This window comes from Odontesthes bonariensis, chromosome 14 (genome assembly GCF_027942865.1).
Source record: "Odontesthes bonariensis isolate fOdoBon6 chromosome 14, fOdoBon6.hap1, whole genome shotgun sequence".
Lineage (NCBI taxonomy): Eukaryota > Metazoa > Chordata > Actinopteri > Atheriniformes > Atherinopsidae > Odontesthes > Odontesthes bonariensis.
The window spans coordinates 27,191,037-27,218,101 of NC_134519.1; the positions used below are offsets into that span (position 1 = coordinate 27,191,037).

Genomic DNA, 27,065 nt, shown 5'->3' on the forward strand with positions numbered 1-27,065 from the left:
AAAGATAATTGTCTGGAAATGCTAAAACATCGGTCTGATAACCATCTCCCGACGAATATTTATTTCTCTGCGCAATAATGCTGCACCTTCATCCACGGGATTGTTGTCAAAAGGACATGCCGTGTTCGTGAAAAAAGTCGTGCCTAATGGACTTCTAGAAGTAGAAGAACTCGCTCTGCTGACTGAATGAATGAGGAAATCAAATGGCGTGTGTGGCTGAAAGAGGGCGGAGACAGAGAGAAACTCGAGGTTTCTTGAGTAAAACCTGGTCCTGACCAGGTTAGGTTCAGAGAGTCTGTTACTACGGTAACTGACCGAGAGCTTAAGTTACCTCTCTTTGTGAAACAGCCTGTTACCCCTCTTTCTCTGGTTTGAGTTACCTCCCTTTGTGAAACGGAAAACTCAGGGTTTCCCTCATTTCAGGGTTAACCAACTCAGAGTTTTCACTAAACCTGCTACGTGAAACGTAACTCTGGAGGTCATCCTTGTCATCAATAGTACTATAAACACAAGGACCGTTTATTATGACGAAAGACTATTAATTATTCAAAGTGCAACTATAATCTCCATCCATCCATCCATCCATCCATTATCTTCCGCTGGTCCGGGGATCGGGTCGCGGGGGCAGCAGCTTGAGCAAAGAGACCCAGACGTCCCTGTCCCCGGCCACTTCCTCCAGCTCTTCTGGGGGGACCCCGAGGCGTTCCCAGGCCAGCCGAGAGACATAGTCTCTCCAACGTGTCCTGGGTCTTCCCCGGGGCCTCCTCCCAGTGGGACGGGCCCGGAACACCTCACCGGGGAGGCGTCCAGGAGGCATTCTCACCAGATGCCCGAGCCACCTCATCTGACTCCTCTCGATGCGGAGGAGCAGCGGTTCTACTCCGAGCCCCTCCCGGATGACCGAGCTTCTCACCCTATCTCTAAGGGAGAGCCCAGACACCCTGCGGAGGAAACTCATTTCGGCCGCTTGTATTCGCGATCTCGTTCTTTCGGTCACTACCCACAGCTCGTGACCATAGGTGAGGGTAGGAACATAGATTGACCGGTAAATCGAGAGCTTCGCCTTCTGGCTCAGCTCCTTCTTCACCACGACGGGCCGGTGCAGAGCCCGCATCACTGCAGACGCCGCACCACTGCAGACGCCGCACCGATCCATCTGTCAATAGTTGAACTCCTCCAAGTGGAGGAGTTCAACTATAATCTCCTTTTACAGAATAATGAGCAACAATAAATGCTCCTTAATTCATTTTATAACACAAGCAAAAGTGAAATGAAATAAGGTCGCTGCTTATTTTTCGGCTAAATACAAGAGTCAAGTGATACAGCAGATTTCTAGTTTCAACAGTACCTTTAAATACTTGCCCATGACAGAGACTCACCTCAGTGAATCAGGGGGGACCTTGATAGAGGCCAGGCTGACATGAGTCAGGCTAAATGCTGAGCTGAAGAACTGGCGGAAAGTTGGCAGAGAGTCTCTTGCTTTTCTGCAAAAGGACAAAACAGAAAAGAATAGAATAGAAAGATGTTAAAACAGGAGGGTGAGCATTAAACACAGATCACAATCACGCAGTTAGCACATTAAAGGTGGTAAGAGGATGATGAGAACAGATAAAAGATCGAAGCAGGGGATGACGAGTAGGACACGATGACATGAAGGACGAGATAAGCAGAAGAAGAGTGACAGGAAGTTTGCAGCAGACCAGAGGGAAACTGACAGGGAGAAGCGAAAAGGAAAGCATTGGGGAGGGTGAAGCCGACAGATGCTGGCTGTGACATTTAGTTCAGCATTACATCAAGCACACGCCACGAGGAGCTGAAGTTGGCATTTATTACTGTCACCACTTAAAAAGGTAAAACTAACCAATCAACCAACCATCTGCTTGGCAAATACAGTAGATTAGCTTGTCATCGGAGGAAGGACAGAGTATGTCTGCATGTATGTTCAGCGTTCCTCTGAGTCAGAGAGGATCACACTGCATTTACAGGATGGCTGTAGAGTGCTGGTTCAGATCTGTGTTTAACACTTGTCAAAGGAGCCAATCTGCCACTTCCGCCTCTGTGCACAAATAATTCACCACCGGGGAGGATGACGAAGAGAGTCAAGAAAAAGCCGGATGAAGCGATGAGTGGCAGGATTAAGGAGAGAGCAAGGGGAGATGAATTCATCGAGCAGAAAGATGAGGTTTGTTTTTTGTCAGAAAACGATTATCTGCCGCCTCTCTCTAGGCAGACAATATGTTGTTTACTTGTGCAAGACTTCCCCGTCCTCCTTTTACTTCTTTCAAAGCCTTTCTCACCAGTGTAGTTTCTCACCCTAACAGAATTACAGAAAAGTTGGAGAAAATCATAATTATCGAGAAAACAAAATCTGTAAAGCTCCAAGAGAGATCGTTATGGGGAAAACTGCTTTGAACTCTCCTCTGTCTAACTGCTGAGGTCATTTTTTTTTTCCACGTTCCCATGTGTTTGGCACCAGCTGTTTCACAGATATGAGAGCAGTAATGTTCCTGTTTTGGAATATAATGACTAATCGCTCAGCCGTTCCAATTTCGGGTTCACTTCAAACTCCTTTTTGGACACATTACACACTGCGCGCCCTTCTTGTCATTGTGTGCACATCCCAGCGTCATGAGTTGGGTTAAAAAGAAGGCCCAGGTGCAGGATGAGACAGGCAGAACAGAATGAACTTGTATTAAACTAAACCAAAAAGTGATGCAGCAGTAGCTAGAAAAATAAAAATAAATAAATCAGCAAAGGAAATGAAAAACAAAAACTATAAATAAAAAAGATGATATGGCACTGAAGAGAAACTGGGTAGCATAAATGAAGTAAAGTGAGGACTAATACAGTGCATATAAAGGATGTGGCACTTGGCAAACGAAACCTGGTAGTGTAAATACTAAAGGAAGTGAGGGCTAACAGAATAAATACGAAGGAGCTGGCACTGAATAAAGAAGGAGGAAGGACTGACACAATGCATGTCACACTGGAAAAAAAGGAAATAAGATACTACATAAACTGAGGGATGTGATGACTAATAAACGCATGTCAGTAGCTGCAATGTGATGTTCGATAAGGACAGGATGGACATTAAACACAAGGTAAACTAACTAAGGCTCAGAAGGAAAACTAATCAAAATCTAAAGAAACGGTAATAAAACTATAAGACAGAACATGGGGATCCAAGTGACGAGGACAACACAGAGAAACAAAGGCCCCGACAAAACCCATAGACCTCAAGCAGTGCTTTTAGCTGACTGCTGAAATGAGGATCGTTAGAACTTGACGAATCACTTGCCAAGGTGTCGTGTTCTGATAATACAAACTACAATGTATGATGGGCGTTAAATGCAAACCCTGCGTACTCACGTGCACACACACATGCACACTCCCCGCACAGATAAAACTATGTTAACTTGGCGGCGCAATAAAACCGAATAAGAGGAGCGTGAGATAAAGATGGGAACAAAAAGGAGAGTCAATCATGTGATTGAGAAATAAATAAATCGGGGGGATCGAAATCTAAAAGGTCCAAAGAAAAGCAGGCAGCTGCATTACAAGCTGCAGTCAGTGCTGCAGTGATAACCTCCCAGTGTGTGAAACACCAGCTCTTTTTTCGGCCATTTGTAATGATTAACATAAAGCCCGTCAAGCCTCCAGAGCTACACAACGGCTGCTGTCGCATGAGCAGATGTGGTGTCACACAACACTCTCCAGAGAGCTGTATCAGCAACTTGTAACCTCATGCGCTTGTGTGGGTAACAGTATCTACATGGACTGCTCACTGTCCCTCAGAAATGTGGACATCTGTATGTGCCCGCATGTTGTGGGTGAAGATGGGGTCTGAGGCAGTAGATTCCATATTCATGAGCAGCAGTCGAACTTTTCTTATCTGCTCGGCTCAATTTTGAGGCCCCATGCTGTCACCACAACAACGCAGTCGTCCGACCGGCAGCAACGAACCAGCACGCAATTAATACCAGAGGACTGGCAGGAGGTGAGCCAAACTATGAACAGAGGCGTGGAAAAGGTGAGCAGAGAGAGCTGTGGTAAAAGATGATGAAAGGTGGAGGAAGGAGGAGTGATAAGGAGGTACGGAAAAGGGGAAAGAGGAGAAGGAGGCACGGAAAGGGAGAGATAAAAACCAAACAGTGGATGGATGCAGCAGGTGCTGCCAGACAAATGCAAAATAAAGACAGATAGAGAGATTCTGTAAATACAAAAGGAACAAAGAGCAAATGCAATGATGCAGACACGGGAGCTGGGAACTGGAGCAATAATTCTCATCTAAAATTAGCCTCATTTTTCACCCATTTCTCTCTGTAATTCTGTAATGTAATATGCTGAGCAGGGAAGCTCCTGGGCTCCTGTGGGACACAACATGATGAGGATCTCTTGCCTTCTAGCTCCGTAAACAAAGACACACATTTAGCCAACACACACACACACACACACAGACACACACACAGACACACACACAGACACGCATAAAAAACATAAAACGAAATAAATAAAAAAAAGACTTGTGGGCATGCAAACAAGCGCTTGACAGACAGAAAACTTGTTAGCAAACAGAGACATGTGAGCATAGAAGAAACCTAGGCAACACACACACATGCAGAGACGTGAGGCGTGCAAGTCTCTCATTCCGTCAGCGAGCTCCAAGGCTAAACACTAATCTACAGGAGAAAACAAATCATGACGGTCGCTCTTCAAGCCCTCCCGCTGGATTTCCTCCAGAGATATTTGGCTGAGTCATAGGGGGAAAAAAAGTGTTTGTGTGGCTTTTCTATTTTTTTATATATAGAAAAGAGGGATTTACGGTTGAGATGAATGCCCACCTGTGAGAGAAGGAGTTCTTGGACAGATTCAGGTAGGAGAGGTCAGCACAGCAGCCACGCAGCAAGGCCCCGAACAACTGGCAGAGACACAGAGAGATTAATGGATGGGATTGGTTCACCGAAGCCAATGTGATTGTGTTGTGTAACAGTTATTTCGGCAAATTGTCATCAAAGCCGACGCCCACGAACAAACGAGGGAACAAAAAAGAAAAATAACTGCTCCTTTTTGTGTCAAAGGCTCTTAAATAAATGCATCCCCTGATGTATAATGCAAGCATTATTTGAGGAAACATTCAAGGCTTGACGGGGTGTCTGAACAACAGACAAGAACAGAATAAGACGTTTACTGCCTGTCAAATCATAACAAAACAGCCAGAGCCATTTATTCCAACATTCATTTCATCCTTCATGTGATATAGCAGCTGTTTGTAGAAAATAATGGATTGTTTGTACACTTCAGTTTCCACAATCACACACAAGCAGATTTAATATCCGACGTCCGATTTCCACGAAATATGTATCAGAGAAGAATATAATAAAACAAGTGTCCAATAGACAACTCCCCAGTGTACAAACAAAGCAGCAAATACCACATACTGTGTGTCAGGACTCTTTGAGAAAGACCTTTTGCAACCCCTGAGGAACACAATGCATTGTCGTGTGCACTTAATTAATGCACTTTCAAAGAGGTCTAAAAAAAGTGCACAAAGTAATCATTGCCTTCGAGTCCACGGTGTTCCACACAGCGACTACATGATCACTGTGTAATCATAATCAAAGTCACTCGTTTTTTCTTTTCAGTCAGTCATGACAAAACACCTCAGATGCATCTTATGACACCACTGGACTAAACTCCTGAGCTGCATATAAAAGTAGCTGGAAGTAGCTGACAATATAGGCCTCAACAATCACCTGGATTAATGACTACCTGACAAACAGACCACAGTTTGTCAGACTGAAGAATTGTGTGTCTAACCAGGTGATCAGCAGCACAGGAGCACCACAGGGGACTGTACTCTCACCATTCCTTTTCACTCTGTACACTTCAGACTTCCAGTACAAGTCAGACTCCTGTCATCTACAGAAATATTCAGATGACTCTGCAGTTGTCGGGTGTATCAGAGATGGACAAGAAGCTGAGTACAGAGAGCTGGTGGACCGCTTTGTGGCATGGTGTGGGAACAATCATCTCATCTTGAATGTTAACAAAACAAAGGAGATAATTTTAGATTTCAGGAGAAACAGGGTCAGATCAAACCCGGTTTCCATCATGGGAGAAGAAGTGGAGGTGGTTGAGGAATATAAATACCTTGGTGTTCATCTGGACAACAGACTGGACTGGAGACACAACAGTGAAGTCATCTACAAGAAAGGACAGAGCAGACTGTACTTCTTGAGGAAGCTAAGGTCCTTCAAGGTTTGCAACAAGATGTTGCAGATATTCTACAAGTCTGTTGTTGAGAGCGTCATTTCCTCTTGCGTCATCTGTTGGGGCAGCAGCATCAGAACCAGGGACCTAAAAAGACTCAACAACCTGATAAAGAAGGCTGGTTCTGTTCTGGGGACGACTGTGGAACCTCTGGAGACAATAATGCAAAGAAGGATTTTGCAGAAAATCAAGAGAATTATGGACAACCCTGAACATCCTCTCCATGAGACTGTTATCGGAAAACAGAGTCTCTTCAGTCAAAGGCTTCTTCAGTTTGGATGCAAAACGGACCGCTACAGGAAATCATTCCTGCCCACAGCCATCAGCATCTATAATAACTCCTTGATTTAATTGAGCTACATCAACATTTAATTTCCCTCTGGGATAAATAAAGTATTTTTGAATTGAATTGAATATCAGGAATCTGCTAATGGAAAAAAACAACAATTATTTGTAAGCCTTTGTTGGAAGCAGTTTGTCCCGGATATTTATCCATTTTTACCAAAAAAAGAAAGCAGCGTTACATACAGCAACATGTTGTTATATTATACGTAGCTTAATTCCACTCAAGAGCGTCACCATAACAGTCCTGTATACACTTCATACTGTGTCTCTGCCTCATCTTACATGTCAGCAGCAAAAAATCTATTTCAGATCATGGACTTTGTGAAAGGTGATTTTAATCAGACATCATTTACTCTGCTACTGTTTATTTGTCAGTGGTCTTAAAGGGATAGTTCGCCTCTTTTGACATGAAGCTGTATGACATCCCATACTAGCAATATCGTGCATGAACATCGACTTACCCCCCGCTGCGTCCTGTGAGCCGAGTTCCAGCCTCGTTTTGGCGTTGACGAAGGTAGTCCAGCTAGTTGGCTGGGGCTTAAAAAATAAAGCGTTTTGCTTCTCAAAACAATATGCGTTCAAAAGAGTAATATATTTGCATCACAAAATCGTTCTCCAGGAAAAAGTCAGGCCTCACAATCGCTTGGCGCTATTTTCTCTACCTTCGTATAACTGCGCGCTGTTTACTGCTCGGAAGCAGGGGACTGCTCGGTCTGCACTTCGGTCTGCACGGTCAACACCATGAAACAGGTGCGGCTGTCGCAGGTGGCAGCATGGGTAAGTCTAGGGCAGGGGTATTCAACTAAAATTTAAAGAGGTACAGTTAGACAAAAATTCTTGAAGCAAAGGTCCGGAAGATCATAATGTCTAACTATTTAGTGTGATATATTTAAGTTTAGTGTGACATATATTTAAGTAGCCAAGTAGTTGTATCAACATCTGCATGTAATCAATACCTGACGGTTAAATCAAATGAATTCAGTACAATTCAAAAACTTTTTGTCAATATTTATTGTCACGTAACATAGAACTGAACATGTATGTATGACTGCAGATAAGTATAATGTTCTTGATCATAGCAGGGGCTCCATCTGTGGTTATTGAAACCACTTGTTTTGGCTCTATTCCTCTCTTTGTTAACATCTCCTTTATGGCCAGGTAGATGTCTTCTCCTCTTGTACTGGTCTGAAGGGGAGTGACACCTAACAGGTCTTCACAGAACGCTTTCTGGACTGGTCATATTGGGCTCTGAGACCACTTATTTTCTGTGATCTCACCTCAGATTTGAGTGGGTATGTTTGTTCAAAACCTTTATGTTTTGTCTCATAATGGCGTTTCACATTGGCAGTTTTTATAAGTGCCACAGTCTCTGAACATATGAGACACACTGCTTTAATGCTCCCAGTGGGAAGTATGAACAGAAACGAGTTTGTCCATTCCGGATTAAAGGTAGGGTAGGAGATCCTGGATTTTGAGTCCAGCGAAGCTGCATTTTGAAAATACACCGGTAAAAAGTCCCAACCCTTTTCTTCACTTTCCCCCCGAAGGCACGCCTCTAGAGTACATGAACGCGCACGAGCATGAAGGTGCACGAGCGCTGTTCTGACAGCAAGCATCGATCGTTGCCGTATTTAGTATTTAGTTTATGCTAACTATACGTTTAATAATGCTAGGTGCTAGCCAAGCTGGCTCTAGTTTAGCTTCCTGCCAAGCTTCTGGACGTGTAATTCGTTCATGGAGCAGGGTACGCGCACAGGGGGGGGGAGGAGGGGGAGGGAGGAGCAGATTGCAGTTTGATAGACGGCATCAGAATCCAATCATTGTGAACGGTCCGTTCACAATGATTGGATACTGTTTTTCCTAGATTGTACGTTCTAGAGGCCACTAAAACTTTTCATATTTGTGTCAAAACTTTTAATTAATTGGTTGCAATGGGGGTGTGAAGAGTATTTCAAGCAATATGTAAAAAAAAGTTCCAGAAAAAGATCCCCTACCCCGCCTTTAAATGCTCTATTTTCGCAGTCCACTTTTCTTTTTTTGGAGAGCGCCATTTGTTACTTAATTTTCTCTACCTTTCTCCGGCTCCGTCGTCCGTTCCTCTCCCTTTCTCCGTCTCACTCCTGTTTCTCTCCCTTTGTCCGTCTCACTCCTGTTCCTCTCCCTTTCTCCGTCTCACTCCTGTTCCTCTCCCTTTCTCCGTCTCACTCCTGTTCCTCTCCCTTTCTCCGTCTCACTCCTGTTCCTCTCCCTTTCTCCGTCTCACTCCTGTTCCTCTCCCTTTCTCCGTCTCACTCCTGTTCCTCTCCCTTTCTCCGTCTCACTCCTGTTCCTCTCCCTTTCTCCGTCTCACTCCTGTTCCTCTCCCTTTCTCCGTCTCACTCCTGTTTCTCTCCCTTTCTCCGTCTCACTCCTGTTTCTCTCCCTTTGTCCGTCTCACTCCTGTTCCTCTCCCTTTGTCCGTCTCACTCCTGTTTCTCTCCCTTTGTCCGTCTCACTCCTGTTTCTCTCCCTTTCTCCGTCTCACTCCTGTTTCTCTCCCTTTCTCCGTCTCACTCCTGTTCCTCTCCCTTTCTCCGTCTCACTCCTGTTTCTCTCCCTTTGTCCGTCTCACTCCTGTTTCTCAACTTTCTTCAAGTCAGTCGTCTGTATATCTCCCTTTGTTTTCTCTAACTGTATGCTATCTATCGTCTTTTCAGGTGTAACTTGACTAAAACTCTTTTCTGTCTGCACTGTAGGTTCGCAATGTTTACCGCTTGTAATGACTTGATTGGCTGAGTAGTATCACGTGGGATTGGTCTGTGCGTTTCCACACCAGCTAAACTGCTACCGTAAAGACTACAAAAGCTGCGTCGGTTAAAATGGAAGCGCTCCGTCAGGTTTTATCATAACCTTCTGTTTTTGGCCGGTTAGGTCCGGGTCCGTATGGGACGGCTTTGCGGTCCGCCAGTTGGTAACCTCTGGTCTAGGGTAAGTCAATGTTCATGCACAATATTGCTAGTATGGGATGTCATACAGCTTCATGTCAAATGAGGCGAGCTATCCCTTTAATGTTGCGGTTAGTTTTTTCAACTTCTCGCAGTCTGCATCTCCTCAGATAGACCAGGACAGTAAAAATAAAGATTCTCACCACAGTTTTGGGCTCTTTAGTGGAGAAGGAAGAAATGTATTAGACCTCAAGCTAAAACAGTGATTTACTTATAGCCATCAAACATCTCCACCACTACTTTAAAAAAACAATTAAATCAAGGGCTTGAGGTTGAGTCTCGTGTCCAAACATTTCAGCATGTTGAAAAGTCTTGATTCAGATCCGCTTCCAAAGTGAGCAGCTATTCAAATGAAGTCCACATCGGTGGACAATTCTCCAGGATAAGAACACCGATTTCATTTCCTTCATTATTTCTTTGCTCCTGCACATGAAAGCGTTAATGCCTCCGAGCTCCAGCAGCCAAGGCTCCCACCAATCTGACAAAGTGTGTGCGGAAAGAGCTCATCTGTCAGAGAAGTCTACTAATTCCCCATAGCTGGACTAAATGGGCAATAAGAAGTGCAATTGTATTGCACTGAATCAAAGTCATGCTGGGGCTATACCAGGAAAAAAAAAAAAAAAAAATGACTTACTGTTCTTCAATGTGTTATCGTGCATATTGATCATGTTTCACAGTAAAAAAATAGGAGAAAGCCTCAGAGAACTTCCTATCAAGTATGCTGAGCCACATACAGTTTCCCTTCTTATATGATCGATGTGACATAATGCAGCCATCCGACATCCATCAATGGGCATTTCAAATCAAGCAGTGAAGATATGGCCAACTCTCAAAATAAAGAGCTGTGGGGAGTGTAAGAATGACCGTGCGGGGGGGACCCAATTACTCCAAATAGAAAATGATGAAAATATGTTTGTTGGGTATGAGACGGCAACACGACAGGAATCAAACCCTGGTCTTTCAAGACTTTAAGCAGCGTCTCATCAGAGGTGAGAGGGTAAACTATCAGCTCTTCCCTGACAGTGCGATCCATCACACAAACGACGGATGGGTTGTTTGCCTGAACGTTGGTGGAGATTAAAAACAGAAAGTTATTAATAATTCAGTCCAACAAGCCAACACAAAAAACTAAACAAAACAAAAAAAACAGTCCCCCTTAGACAGTTCCACTCTGAAAGAATAAATGGCAATTAGAAAAACACACCGTGATGTATGTCTCCCAGGGGGAACTCTGCCCTCTGAGGGGGAGCACGTTTGAGAACTTGTCAAAAGAAACAAAACAAAAACAAAACGAGAGCAGCGACTTCCATGTAATTCAAAACAAAGTTCTTGGCCCCGATTAAGAGAAGGGAATTGAAAATGATTCCTGCTTGAGCAGCTCAGGTGAGGTGGAGTGCAGCAAGGGAAGAACGCACAGGAATCACAGCAAACTCTCTTTCTCTGTGGGAGACCATCGCACATCTAAGCAGAGCTGAATTCACTGCACGGACGTCGTCTTCAAATGACCCGAGCGGGGATTTTGTCAGAGGACACTGCGGTTCTAAAATCTGGATTTTATTAGAGCAGAGTGACAGTCTGGAAATGCTTTAAATGACCGTTGGTTGACGAATATGCGGCTTTTCAGTCACATTTTCTGGCTCGTGAGAAAAGAAAAAGAGAAATATGTGAATGAGAGCAGTTCAACAAAAGCCCCCTTCAAAATCACTGCTCTAAACTATGATTTCAAAATATAATGAAGTGCCGTAAAATGAACGTGCCAGATTACATTGACATGGCATCATCCCGGTACAGTGTGGTGCAGTATAAAGTGGAGCATTAAGACGACGCCTCAACTGGGGCATTCCTGAGCAAGAGCCATGTTCACGGTTTATCTGTTGCTCAGACTGATCACTGACCCTGCAGTGGAGGGAACAATACAAAAATATATATATAGATTTATCTGCTCTATCTAAGCTTGATGCCTCCTACTGTGCGTCAGGATCAATACACCACTGGCAAAATAGAAGCAACAACAAATACCAATAAAAGCTGTCTCCCATTCAGCCGGCATTTTTCACAAAGTACAGCATCCTCTATAAAAAGACACAAAGACTAAAAGCATCCCGAGTACAGTTAGAACTTAACATTTTCCCGCTGAGCCTCGTACACTCACAGTGAAACAACAAGAGAAGCTCCCGTCAGCAGTAACCTGGAGGGGCGGACACATTCACCTGCAGTCACGGAACACTTCTCAGACAGAAAGAGAGCCCTGACGTTCCCACAGCTGTTAGCCAACCTGCTAATGTGGCAAGATACGCTATCATCATACTAGCACACAGACATGCTTAATTTAGATACAGTAGTAACACAGCAAAGTCACTCTCTGATGTGGCAATCAATCCATGAAACAAACACTGCATGCTTTTCCTAACAAACCTTTGTATAATTCATAAGAGGCTATACCTTACTGTTGCAATGCCTCCTCAGAGCATTCACCATCACTTAAAGCACTGCACGCTGAAGAGTTCCAAGAAAGGGTCATTTGAGGTTTTGAATGATGGGCAATTCACATTCAGGACACTATCCTCTTTGTTTCTTGGCCTGAATCCCAACTTGGGGATGAGATGAGACAGCGATGGGTGGATAGTAACTGTATAAGACAAGAGTACAAACCGAGTCCACTGTGCAGTCTGTCCCCGACAGGTCCAAATGGACCAGGCAGTTGGGCTGGGCCAGGAACAGGTATAGGTTCTGCGTAAAAAAAATAAGTAAAAAAAAGAGAGAGAAAGAACATCTGTCATAGTAACCTTTCCAAAATGCTACAATACCAATAAACATATTCACATTCCTTTAAATATTTCATGTTTTGTTTCAAAACGCTAAAATAAAGTGAATCCAATGTGGCTTTTTAACACCGTTCAAAAGAAAAGCCTTATAGATGTCGCTATAGAAACAGATTTCTTTGAATGCATTTAAATCTTAAATAAAAAATATATATATACATTTGCTGGAATATCTATGGCAGTTATACGTATTCAAACATCTTAATAATCACATTTACTCTGCCCAAAAACATCTGTTGACTGCAGACGGACGTAAGTCCAGATGTTTCTATTCCAGCCCCATTTATAAAACATTTATTCTGAAATTGCACGACGATTTGCAGACAGTTCCATGTAGACCGTTTAACCCCTGCTCATCTTAACATCTGAGAGACTCTGTCTCTCTAAGGTGCTCTTGTTTTATACACAATTAGTTTATTGTTTTGTTGACCGAGCTCACCCCAACTGTTTTGAGACGGGCTGCTGGCAAAAACTTCAAGATGATAGTAAAATGTCTAACTTTCAACATCTGCTTTCTATGTTCTATTGTGAAGAAAATGATGGGTTTATGAGCTTTATAAGTCACTGCATTCTGTTTTTATTCACAGCGTAACAACTTTTGTTCGGAATTGATGTCGTATACATTTATTTGCCTCATCCAACTTTTGGTTAGTTAGCACCATGGCAAAACTTCCAAGCAATTCTGCTAAAATGTGACTGAAACACACAAATAAGGGGGCACATTTCAAAGTTATCTACTGTCCCCTGTAGAAAAGTTCAAATATTAAGAATTGGAATGAGTGTGACCGCTGTAACTCCGCTTCAAACAGACCAAACTCAGAAAGTTAGCGAGCCGGTGAGAGGAACCACCAAGAGACCAGAGGAAACTTTCAGGCAGAGCTGAGCTTCAGAGTATCTGACTGAAGAAAGTGTGCAGGGTAGCACCTGCCTGGACTCTTCCCCTTTAAAGCTTTCAGGGGAGAATGTAAAAGAGAAACACCCCTCATTAAAAAAAAGACTCAGCTCTCAGGTTTGCCAGAAGGCATGTGGGAGAATAAACAGGCCCCCTGGTCTGATGAAAACAAAACCGAGCGTGTTGAGGAGAATCAGAGCCTGAAAATGCTTCCCACTGTGTAACCCGACAGAGACTGAACAGTCCTGCAAAGAAGGGTCAATATGTCTGCACACATATGTTTTACAATGGGTTTATATACACCAATCAGCCATAGCTTTATGGCAGCTGGCAGCTGACAGGTGAAGTGGAAAACACTAATTTTCTTGTTACAATGGCATCTGGCAGCGGGTGGAAGTATTATGTGGGGCCGACTCTCCAGTCAGTTCCCATTAAGCATTTGGGGAGTGCAAAAGAAGCCAATGTCGTCAAATAAGCACCAATCAACCTGAAAACATAAGAAAAATGTAAATGGCATGTTTTACTTGTGTGTTTCACATAGTTTAAGTTTCAGCTACTAATCTGAGGACTGCTCAGTGGAAGCTTATTTAATGATTTACTCACCGAATCCGTTTCTGTTACACTTAATATTCAACTTGAATCGATAGGCCAACTTTTCCACCTCAGCAAAGTGCCGAGCAAAGTGTTTTCTTGCTGGAAAACTTTTCCTTACCGTGCGTGTTAAGTGTCACTTACTGTGGCATCCTCTCCAGACAGAACCCCGGGGTTTTTGCTGAGGTCCAGGTGCAGCAGAGAATTGGAGTAGTCATCACTTGAACACAGAGCCTGGGACAAAGACACAACGCCTAATGGAAGGAAGACATGACAAACGATAAGAAAAGGAGGGGAAGGGATGTGTCATTGAGCCATTCAATCACTTGATAACATGATTTATTTATTTTTTCCCCCCCTCAGTGGGCTCTAGAGATGACAAGGTAACAGCTATCCAAGATGGTAAGCAACCTTAGCGACAGAAAAAAATAACTGAGCCGAAAAAAAACTGAGCTCAGGTGGCAGGTTTCCATGAAAAGAGCTCACAGAAGAAGCCGAGTGAACACTCAAACCCAAGGCAAGTAACACTTCTCCCAAACCCGATTCACCAAACAATTACACCCACTGGCCTGATGGAGCCCCTCATTAAAATCCTCTACTCTGCAACGCTAATGCAAAAAACCAGCACGCTGCGGCAGGTGGAGGATTGTGTTTGTGCACAGTGCAAACACGGGAGCGATTTCTGGAAATAGAAAAACATTCTGAAAAACAAAAACAGTCCACAACCACCGTTGGTCAGTGTCCTGTTCGCTCTCCGATGCAGCAGGGATTAAAATCAGGAAGCGTGTAACTCTTGCTCTGTTGCTTTGCAGGGCATGTGTGGAAGAATCCAGCCACCGCATGGGTCGCTCAGAAGCTGACAAAGCACTAAGCTCTTCATCCCTAATTTGTAGTGATTAAGAGGGAAATGAGGGGAAAAGGGGACAGGGTGTCTAATCCCCCTCCCCCGGAATCTATCCATCAGCTGTTTGATTCTGCTGCAAGAGTAGACATTTGGAAGCCATCCAGTCTACGTGATACTATCAAGTGTGTGTGAGACAGACAGAAAGAGATGACCTATGCATATATATTTCTAGCAAAACCGTTTCAGCGCATGTGGAAGTGTATCAGAGACACAAGAAAATGAGCAGGAGAGGGGGAGAGATCTATAAATATTCAACAAAAAAAAAAAAAAGAAGTGTTCAGCCTCCGCAAAGTCACACCAACACCCACCACTCAAGGTCGGCACCATCACTGCACTCCCGCTGAATCACCGTGTCAACCCACTGGCTTTTAAAATTGCACCTATTCCCATTCATAACACACACTAACAGGGTATCAAGGTCATCGTCTGTGACATATAGTGCATTTGACTTTGAGCCTCATGGTTACAGTCAACACGTCCTCATTCAAACGGCCAAGCAACGACACACCGCAGTAACTACAGGAGCTGAAAAGAGAAAAAGTTCAGATGCGTAAGTGGAGTCTCTTCATTTTGTTCTATTCACTTTGTCCTCTGAATATGTTTTACCTAAAACAAAAAAAAAAATGAAGAATGCGTACTTTTCCGTGATATAATCTTTTCAATACGCAAGGACAAAAAACCAAAAATTTTCTCAAAGCATTCTTGCCATTTTCTTGCTTTGCTTTAAAATATTCATATTCTCAATATGCTCAATATCAAGATATATATAAAAGAGTCATACGGTCATACATGAATACATTTAAAATATGAAACCGACCTACACTCACCAACATGGCCCTCTCTTGAATCAAGTGGCAGCAATTACCGACCAACTACTTATTAACTGGATGAATAGATGAGATATTTAATATTCATTATTAGTTATTTGTGCGAGCTGGTCCTTTAAACATCGCAGGATATTGAGGTGCCTTTGAGGAGAAGATCACACATAAAGTTCCTCAGCACATACCGATAATTCTGTCCATGTGTCTGAACAATTGGAACTGTGGTTGCTTGTATTACATTCTAACCGTTACCATAGTAACTGTGGTCGTATTGTGATAGCAACATTAATGATTACAGAGGTCATGTCGCAGTATGAATGCACATATATGCACAGTGATGCGCAATACAAACAGCCTGCAAGATTTAAAAAAGAAAGAAGGTTTGGAACAGGCTCTAACAAAGGACAAACCATAAAAATATCTCCACAGCTGTGATGGACTGAACCTGAGGACATCTGCTGTTTAAATACTGATTCAGCTGTAACTAATGAACAGTTCTACACCGTGTCAACTGCCATTAGATCCTAATTGAGCCAGTCTCTGTGTTGACATGGCTTCTAATTAGAAGCAGTTAATGAAGTTACGACTGTTGTGCCACGTGCAGAAATGATGCTCACTCGCTTTGACATTAATAAGGATCTTGTTGCTATGTGATGCTGAACACATCTAATGAACTTGGATAAGTCCAACCTACAAGCAGCTGCATGAAACAACTTAACCTCAACTCACATTAACATTTCTGCCTGAGTGGAGTTAGTCCATTCCGACTTTCTGTTTGGCGTTGGGCTGCATTTAATGGACAATTCAATCGATGGAAAATTGTGCAGCAAAGGGTAGAAAGTAAACTCAATATACTGTACACTGACAGCCTGGGCATTCATTGTTTCACTCTATGTTCCTTTAGAAGAGGGCTTTCCTTGTATTTAATGCGAGATCTGTTTGTGAAAGCCTGAGACACTCCAAGAAGGCAAGTTTGAGGTACAGCTCCGCCGCCGGCATCCAAACCCAACCACTCCACCCAAGTCTAAGGCAGAGGGCACCATCTTTAAAAGGGGGTCGGACGTTAAAGGGATAGTTCACCTCTTTTGACATGAAGCTGTATGGCATCCCATATTAGCAATATCATTTATGAACATTGACTTACCCCCCGCTGCGTCCTGTGAGCCGAGTTCCAGCTGAGTTTTGGCGTCCACGAAGGTAGTCTGGCTAGTAGGCTGGGGCTAGAAAAATGCGTCAAGCCACCTAGCGATAGCCGCACCTGTTACGGTGTTTACTGCTCGGTCGGCACTTCGGTCTGCACAGTTTACATTGGACTTATGATATCAAGGGAGGCAAAAATAGCGCCAAGCGATGTGAGGTCAGACTTTTTCCTGGAGAACGATTTTGTGATGCAAATGTATTACTCTTTTGAACACATATTGTTTTGAGAAGAAGACACTTTATTTTTCTAGCCCCAGCCAACTAGCCGGACTACCTTCGTGGACGCCAAAACTCAGCTGGAACTCGGCTCACAGGACGCAGCAGGGGGTAAGAAAATGTTCATAAATGATATTGCTAATATGGGATGTCATACAGCTTCATGTCAAAAGAGGCGAACTATCCCTTTAAGGAAGGGAGGAAAGCAAAAGCCAGAGTTCCGAACGGCAACTGAACTCACAAGCAGCAGTAGTTACTGTAGTTACACACCCACACAGACACACTAAAACTAAAGATAAAAAAAACAAAAAAAACAACAACACATGGACATGTGCTACACCGACTTAAGAAAGTGGCTATAAATATGTGAATTAACAACTGCATCAATATAATCCTTTGTGATCTATTCCAGAGTTAGCGCATGGCTGTATTTTCTGAGATTAAAGCGATATAACTGGGACACCGCGCTAATGCCCACGTGGAATTTAGAATAACAGATCAAACGACTTATGAGTCAGACCCGGTTGTCATTTGGTAGATGGATCACTCAGCACATTTTTTTTTTTTGGGCTGCCCAAATGCAACTGCATGTAGGGGCGAGACTGTGGATCGGACCGAGATGGGTTCAGACCAAGAGAGCTTACCTCCCTGTGCTATCCCATCAGAACACATTCAAAAATTAATTCACATTTAAGAACAATTAGCCGTGTTTATGTGAGCCAGGTCAACCACCAGGGGCTGCTGTGCCTACCTTTGGAGGAGAGGGAGGTCTTGGAGAGATTGAGGAGACGCAGGCCCTTGTTGAGCCGACACACCTGTTGAATCAGGTTTGAGACTCCTGTGTGAAGAGAGAGAGGACTCAATCAATACAAATATTTTTGTGTTGACGCAAATCACACACGCACACCTGTTAAATGTGGGTATTTATTATTATCTTTTCTTAAACATCTTAACAGTCTTAAATACAGAACCGAACAACTTTGGGCCAATTGTGAAGGATATGATTCTGTAACTAATTACATCAAAGGAAGGTGAAAAATCAGTAAATCGGTTCATTAAATGGGGGGGGGGACAAAGAAAAAAAACAGGCTAATCAATGCTGTAAGTGAAAAAAAGTCACAAAAAACATACAGACATCAGTGAGGGCACAGAAATGGCTGTAAACACATGTATATTGAAAAGATACTTCACACTCACACACACACTTTGGAAACGCACTCGTATGAACACCTCATGGTAGGCCGGATTACATAACCAAGTTTCACTTCAGCAGTTTTATTACACACACTGCAGCTATAATGATGATATTTTAAAAATGGATTTCACTGCACTGTAATGTCTACCACCGCTTCCTGCATCTCCTCAGCTTTCTCATTTTTGGATAATGTGTGTAAACACTGCTCGCTCATTACTGCGACAGGGAAGGCTAAAGCTAGTTTCTGGTCTTAATCATCATAAAATAGTTCACACACACATAAACACACACACCGGGGGGAGGGAGTGTGAGCACAACAAATTCATTGAGTCAAGTAGAAGTGACAAGTGTCAGACTGCCTGCCACTGGTTCTTTTCCACACACACGCACGCACACACACCAAAAAAAGCAGTGGATGTATACTGTAACAATGACAAAGGAGGACACAATTAAAGTGCGCGTTGTGCAGAGTGAGATGTTCGGAGTGTGACAAGGTAGAAGAATAAAGTCTTCTTCGAAGGATCTCTCATACAGCTTGAAACACAGATAAGAGACAAAAAAGAGAAAACCTAAGAATGAAGGTGCATCAAGGACACAGTTTGCTTTTGAACTCTTTGAGAGCAAATAAATGCCACGGTGCAGTAAAAGCAAAAGAACAATCCGAGGCGCCCGTAGAGAGAGAGCAGTGGGAGGGAAGGGAAAGAGTTCACACAGTTTGTACCTTGGTTGTCGAGTGTGTTATGAGCCAGGTTGAGAGAGTGAATCACAGAGGCTGGGTTCTCCGACAGCGCGGACGCCATCTTCTGTGGAAAATCCCTGGAGACAGTGTTATAAAGGGAAATTGGATTCTCTGCAAAACTGTGAATTCTGTGCTGGTATCGAAGACTGAAGAAATCCCGTCGTTTCACCCACAAGTGCCAAATATATCAGTACACCTGTCGTTTTTGGTACCGAAGCAAACTTAAGATGAAATGCAAAGGAGGTTAATCTCAAATCTACCACTAAAATAAAAACGGCACTGCAGAATAACGTCACTCACTGTTTAACTAGCAGTCAGAAGATGCAGCCCGAAGGTGCTGCCGTTCCAAGTCTGCTGTGCTTGTGCATAAAAACACTGTCAGGAAGCGTTCAGCCTCTCAGTCTATTGAGACCTTACTATTAAACGGTTCATTTCCTTATTCAAATAACAATTTTCCTGGACAAATTTCTTGCATGCCAATTCATTGCCTTCTGCTGCTTGTACGGGAACACCTGCAGAGAATTATTACCCGGCTTATTTGCAATTTCCCTCAATTCAGTAAACACTGAGCACCCCGTGCTTATTGTAGCTAAGTGGTTGGTTCGCCTTCACTGCGCGCATGAGCCCATGTCCAGCCAAAGTAGGAAATGGTGGAAAAAGCTCTGACAAACAAACTTGGGTTCCAAATTGCAAACAGTCGGAGCCAACGAGTGAATGCAGCAGCTTAGGAATCGAATAATTCTCACAGACCTAAAAAGGAGACAGAATATTGGATTTATGTTTGTCTCCTGGCCAAAGACTTAACTTGGAGCGAATACTAATGCTCATCAGTGTTTGCCAACACTTTTGTACAGGTCGCTCATTCACATTTGGCATAACAAATTAATTGTACAATGACTGCTTTAAAGAACCACTCCAGGCATGTTTGAATACATAAAGATACTCTACTTTGAACTACATTTTGCCTGATATAAATTTTCCACTCTTTACTATCTATCTGCAAAACAGGCTTAAAGGGAGGTATATCATGAAAGAACACACTATTTTCTGTTCTTCAGAGTATATATTTCCAAATCGAAAGCTATAAAAAAAAACAGTCCTGTGCCTTTAAATGAGCCGTTCAGATTTGCAGGGAGAAAGTCTGTCACTCCCAGATCACGCTACAAATATCTACCCTCAGTTTTATCTCCATCCAACTTCAAGTTCAAGCTTTCGCTGTTCGTCTTCTTTTTTTCCCCCAATTAACAGCAAATTCAGCAAGAAAGAAGTGAGCCAATGATCATCTTCCAGCACATATATTCTGACTAGAAAATCTGACTTCTAAAAATGATTTTTTTTGCCTCAAGATAAAAACTGGAAATTCTGAATTTCAATTTGTGGTTGGATGACTTGCCCTTTCCCCTAAGAAATACATAATTTGGTTAAAAGATGCCTATAAAAGAAACCGTTCTTCATTGTAATCATTACACATTTAAACAAATCACAGAGGAACTGCGCGATAGTGAAGTCCAGGGTTCGTGGGGCTGTTTTTTTGGGGGAAGAATTAGTGCTTTTTGAATTGAGTATACATGACTTCAGCCTTCCAGTCTGCGGTGCTGCGTGGGCGAGTTTCCCACAAGACCTGCGGCAAGATTGTGCTCAAAAGGAGGATCAGGAAGTGCAGACAACATGGTAATAATGTGCTCCATGAGTTACTGAGTGCAATTTACATTTTCATGGTGGTTTGAAGGGGCTGCTCACTCCACACTTTAAAACCGGTTGCTATGAAAAGAGCTGTAAATTCATGGTTTTAAAGGGAAGAGTTGTAAAATCTCTGTGTGGATTCTAATTAAGTCCTCAGAAGGTTGCCTTCCGGTGTTCCAGACTGTGGAAATATAATGTATCATTCTGTGAACTAAGTGACAAGAGCTTTGTCAAAAAAAAAAAAAAAACAACTTCAAAATGTCTGATCCTGAAATGCAAAAAGGAGCATTTGTGTATTCCATTTATATCCTACAAATCTGATTGGTTCTTCTTATCTGGGGCTGTACAGTAACTGTTAAAAGCCAATGTTTAATAATGTTCAAGATCTGCATATTCTAATCTCTCCGTCTCTTGTCAGTGTGAAAGTCCAGAGACTTGGCACAAAGAGAAAGGAGGACAGCTTGAACAAGTTTCAGGGCTGTTTGTGGTGGCATCTCCTCAAATCTCTTTTTTATCCTGAAAGTTCAAAAAGCACACACAAGCTTACTAGCCAGAAACCACAAAGAAATATGAGTTACTGTGTATTAAAATGCCTCTTTGGTTTAGCTACTGTTTGTTGCAATCAGCATTCCAACTCAGCCTCTCCTCATCAGCGTCAAATGCAAGAAGCTGTGTTCAGACAGTGGAGAGTAAGCAGAGTAACTGTTTCACTGTGGAGATGTTTTTAAAACAAACGTGAATAACACACCACCGCACAGTCCTGCGGGAAGGTGCCGCATTGCCAGAAACCTGGATGTGTGTGGGTGTAGAAATTAGGCATGCATACAGGCTGGGGGCAAGCAAGTGTAACTGATAATCATGTCCCCCTCCCCTCCTCACAAGCTGCAGGTACTCACCCATTTCCCAAAGGAAATAAAAGCTCTTTTTTTCCAAAAGAAATATGGCAAAAAAAAACTCCCCAATAATCATTCATTCTTTCAGTGCTCCATTTCGTATTTGACAATCCTTTTAAATCACATGTAAAATTCCATATCCAGAAGTGTATTTCACTGAGGGTCATTTAAGGTCATATAAATTGCCCTCACTAATGGAAGAGCTTCAGTACCAGGAAATAATAAAAACTTCACCATTATGCAGCAGTAACTCTTCTTGCCGTGAGGCAGCAAGTTCTTCTCAATTAATGCTAAATAAGGGAAATGCTCTGCTAAAAGATACGAGCTATGCACTGAAAATTAAATGTCTTGCCAGATGAAGCTCAGTTTCAGTGGATTAACACTATACTTGCGGGCACAAAGGAACTTTCTTTAACAAAACAGTGGAGGTTAAGAGTGGAGACGGTTGAGAAAAAGGATGAGAGATAGGTGGAAAAGGTCAAGAGTGCAGAGCAAAGGTGAGAGTGGGAAAAGTGTAAAGTGAGGTGAGCTAAGGTGAAAAGGGAGACAAAGGAGAGGGTGGCAAGTGACACGGGGAAGGGAAGATGGAGAGGGGAGAGAAAGACCTGTGTCAAAGGACATGAGAGGTGAATGAGTGTCTGAGAGGTGGAGGTGCAAGGAGAAAAAACAAAAAGGGGAAGAAATAAGATTAAACTAAAGGAGGTAACAGGCAGGGCTGATGATTTTTTTCAAGGAAAGAGAAACCTACGATTTGAGTCCTGCATTCTCCAGCGTAAGCTCCTCCAGGCTGTTCGACTTGCTGATGGTGTGCAGAACCTGGTCCACCACCTCCGACCCCTGACAAACAAACACAAAACACACACATCTGTGAGTGAAAGTTCTGAGTTTAAAGGGACGGACAATCTAGACAGGGAAAGAAAACTAAATTGCTGGGCCGTGATTTTCATTGTTGATTAGTCTCCAGACTATATTTCAAAGCAATAAACTCAAATTTTTGACTATTAAATGTTGGTTGTAGTAGAAAAATAGAAAAAGAAATCCACACCACTTCCCTGTGGTATAGGTCCTTTGTAAATTGTTGCATCCTCAAATAGAAGCTGACACTAAAAGAATATCTGGCATTTCCAAATCACCCTGATAAAAACTAAATAATGCATTAGAAACTATGAGTGCAGTTGCCTGAGATCAGTTTTTACACAGCTGTGCATGTTATAAATGGAAGCTTAAAAAGGTCAGAAAAAAAAAAGCAAATTAAATTAACTAAAACATTGCAACTCATCCTCATCTGATCAGTTTAGGTTTTCACAGTAAACCAGTCATTTTAAAGCAATTCACAGTCAGACTCCATTAACTTGTGTGCATTCTAAATAATTAATACAGATGTAGTGTAATATTAAACCGATGCAAAAACTATACTGAGGATGTGCCTTGACCCACTGTCCTCGTTCAGAATTTCTGTCTTTGATTCTCAGTGAGTGCATGCTGTGTTGTATACTTTATATACATAAAACATAAAAGCATTACTGGAAGCCTCCATGCTTTATGTATGATATGATACATTGATCCAGGATGACCCAGAGAATACAAACAAGTAAGTAATTCAGTCAAAAATCATTCTCTTTCCGCTGCCTTTTGCATTTTATGCATACATTTTTCTACAGTCCAACTTTATGGACCTAAAAATCAACCTAAAAATCTAGAGTTCAAGCTTCCTGCTAAATATATCTCAATAGAATGCTTTAACTTTGATGTGTAAATGACAGCTATGTTACACAGCAGTTGTCGTGAACACTGCATCCAGTCATCACTTAAGATATGATGATTCCATGTGTCCAAAATCTTTATGCTTTTAATCAAGAGTCCTTTAATTGAGCTGGTAAATAAATTGGGTAGCACACAACGCATGACAAGCAAATTAACATAATAATAATGATAATAGAATATGAACTTATCGGTAGTCTACATCTGGCGACAAGGTTTACAAATGAGAAGGAAAAAATATATTACTATGCGCATGTCTTTGCAGTACAGCTTGGTGAACCAGGTGTTGTATGCAATGGATGCCACGATCACTGCCAAATCCCTGTAATGAAGAAACCACACACACACACACACACACACACACACAGATATATTAGATATAAAATTCAAATGGTTGAATTAGCAAACTCCATCTGCTCAAAAATATTTGATATCACTGATCTATAAATTCACATTATCTTGGTTCAACTTTTCCTTGCTCCCTGTTTTGTAAAAAGGAGTATATAACTGTGACAGGGAGAGCACCGTGGGCAGGGCTGCTGTCCAACAGATGACCGATACTGCAGACCCACAGTGGAGAAGCAGAGAATAAGAAAGGAAAAAAAAAAAAAAAAGGGAAGATGTGGAGATTGATGGTGGGGGTCAGTGGATTATTCAATAACAGCCAGACTTTGATTCCAGCTACAAACCTCAAACACCACTATGTCCAGCACTGTAGACATAGACAGAGCCCACAGATTTGCAGGGAGAAAGAGGGAGAGACTGTTTCAGAAACCCGAAGGTCCAACTAAAGCCTTCCTGCTGCTACATCTGTCATATATCATCTGACAAACAAGAAGCAAAGAGCAAAGAGTACAGGGAGGTATAGAAAAAGAAGCCCAGAGATTGGAAGGAAAAATGGATGACACAGAGAGAGAAAGATGGAATAAAAGAGGCTAATGTAGCCAGGGAGGGTCTTGTTGCCAGATTTGCAGAATCCAGGACGTTACACTTTTATCTCAGAAGTAAAATGGCTTCAGGCTGCGTTCATATTTCATTACTGACGCCAGCCATCAGACCAGTCCATTGTGACTAACACCGCTGAGTCCATCTGTGTGTGAACAGATGATGCACACGTCAAGTTTCATCATCACCGCTGATTCATATTTTGACAACAGAACATGTATTTGACCTCTATGTTGTCACACTCAGTCATGGACTGCGATGCCGTTACTTGTACAGTACGTAATGACAAAAATCACAGACACAAGAGGTTGGTTGATAAAAATCTGATAGTTGCCCTGCTTTGAGCCCTTTTCCATTTGTTATAATGAAAGTTATCTTCATAAAAATATTAGATGGCTAATTCTTGACTGGAGACCATGCCTCACTCCTTATCTTTGTATATATTTATATCCACATTGTACTGTCACTCTGTTTACCGGTTACTATAGTTTATTTTTGCTGTGTATTGAAGTATTAAGTTAAATGTTACCGCTGCACTATTGAGTCTGAGAGAAACGTAATTTCAATCCTGTGTATGTCCTGTACGTATACAGATTTGACAATGAAGTTGACTTTGACTTTAAAGGGATAGTTCGCCTCTTTTGACATGAAGCTGTATGACATCCCATATTAGCAATATCATTTATGAACATTGACTTACCCCCCGCTGCGTCCTGTGAGCGGAGTTCCAGCTGAGTTTTGGCGTCCACGAAGGTAGTCCGGCTAGTTGACTGGGGCTTGAAAAATAAAGCGTCTTGCTTCTCAAAAAAATATGTGTTCAAAAGAGTAATACATTTGCATCACAAAATCGTTATCGATGAAAAAGTCAGACCTCACTTCGCTTGGCGCTATTTTTGCCTCCTTTGATATCAATGCGTCCAATGTAAACTGTGCAGACCGAAGAGCAGACCGAGCACTCCCCTGCTTCCGAGCAGCAAACACCGTAACAGGTGCAGCTATCGCTAGGTGGCTTGATGCATTGATATTTAAGTTGCTTATTTAACTTTAAACAGAGTCAAGCTAGGTATACATTTCTATAAGCAAAGCTAAGATGAGTGGATGCTAGCTGTAGCTTCATATATCAAATGAGAGTGGTGCCAGAGACTGCAAAAGCTTGTTGGTTTGTTTGGACACCATATTATATTCTTACATGCTCTAGAGTTGTCTTTTGTATGTACAGACTCTCAATTCTAACTTTAGGATAGTGGTAGTATGCTCAAACTGTTGGATCAGCCACTACAATAGTAACTCTTTTTCTAGTCACAATGACCAAAATGTTAGTCTGTCAACTGCTATAAAAAGAATAAGTTTCAATATTAAAATCCTTCTATATTATCAACATAGTTGCTCATAAAATCCACTACACATGACTTCACATAATAAAACACATCACTAAATCTATTTGGTAGCATCACACTTGACTAAAGTAAACAAAAAAACAAGGGCCAAATTAGCGAGGAATCAGATTTCAGCACTATGCCGACTTGTTAATCAGCAGATCTTGCATTTGATTACTCCTGGTAAGATCTTTCTTGATGTTTTCTTCTCACCAGATTTGTCCATCTTTAGCCAAACAAAATCTAGTCTTGTAACAATGGTTTTAAGCAGAGCTAAAGAGAAAGTATTCCTCACAAGTTGGCGTGACGTATCACAACATCCTCTATAGTCAAACTATTCCATTGAATTCAAATTACACTATTTTCATTCATGTGGCTAAATTGTTAAGGGTGGCAAAATTTTCGTCACCTACATGTTGCATGTTGCTTAAAATGTACAACCATGAAAACTATTTTCCATTTAAGGATCAGACTGAGAATATCCTGCCCACTACCAAGTGCACTGTGTTCTTGAACTGCCAATTAACAATCATTAACAGATAAACCTAACTGGCGGAAAGGTCCTTTGAATCATTTAAATCAGAGATTCAATGTGTGCATGAATGTGCTCAGAATTGCATGGCAACAACCCAAAAACAATAATACCAACAGGGTGGTAAAGTTGAGGGAATATGATTAAACGTACAAAGCTGACGTGTTTTGTTCTCTGTGGAATAAGCTTTGCAAATGTCACAGCGATCAATCCATTCAACAGGATTTGTAATTATAGAGAAACCTCACCTGGTGTCACTGAAAACATTTTAGATATTCATAACAAAACAATCATCCTCATCATTTTGAAAATGACTAGATTTTGAAGCATGTGAATGTGCTTTCCCATTGCAATAAATCAATGCAGTTTAACATGCTTAACATGACTCAAGCCTTGCGGTGGGGACATGTGGGCCACGACATGGCGCTGACGTGAAGTTGAAACCCTGTTACATAAACAGAGGACCCACTGTCATTCCAAGAGGTTCCCAAACATGTCCTTGAGGCAGAAAAGCCAGCTCATTTTCACAATCGCACATACAGCATCAACAAATGTAGGCAGGCACTAAAAAAATGACTTAAGCTGACACACTTTGCCCTCCTGCAAGACAATGTCGACCTGCAGCAGCCAGACAGAACCAACAGTGACAGGCAGAGTCTGTGAGTGAGTCATCCGAGGAAAATGAATGAGGAGAAAACTCAGGAAGTGAATAACAAGAGGATGAGACAGGGCCGCATGAAGAGATGTCTGCTTTCAGTCAGCGGGAATGAGCAGAGATGGTGTCTGGACGGACAGCAGTCAGCGGAAAAAGCATCACCTTGTCACTCGTGGTAACTGTAGACGAGCTCAATCAGGAGAGATGGAGGGAACGATCATGTAGAAGATGAACAGAG

General features: G+C 42.3%; 1 protein-coding gene across 7 annotated transcripts in view; it reads right to left on the bottom strand.

The window, feature by feature from the left end:
- The window catches only part of carmil3 (capping protein regulator and myosin 1 linker 3), a 90,033-nt gene that overhangs the window by 36,638 nt on the left and 26,330 nt on the right, over positions 1–27,065 (bottom strand). For all 7 annotated transcript variants that reach the window (XM_075483812.1, XM_075483813.1, XM_075483814.1 and 4 more), the window contains 8 exons: positions 23,566–23,641; positions 22,307–22,395; positions 18,965–19,059; positions 17,800–17,886; positions 14,049–14,158; positions 12,252–12,329; positions 4,842–4,918; positions 1,380–1,484 (listed from right to left, as the gene is read on the bottom strand). In XM_075483812.1, the coding sequence (XP_075339927.1) occupies positions 1,380–1,484; positions 4,842–4,918; positions 12,252–12,329; positions 14,049–14,158; positions 17,800–17,886; positions 18,965–19,059; positions 22,307–22,395; positions 23,566–23,641 (717 nt within the window). The remainder of the gene's footprint in view (positions 1–1,379; positions 1,485–4,841; positions 4,919–12,251; positions 12,330–14,048; positions 14,159–17,799; positions 17,887–18,964; positions 19,060–22,306; positions 22,396–23,565; positions 23,642–27,065) is intronic.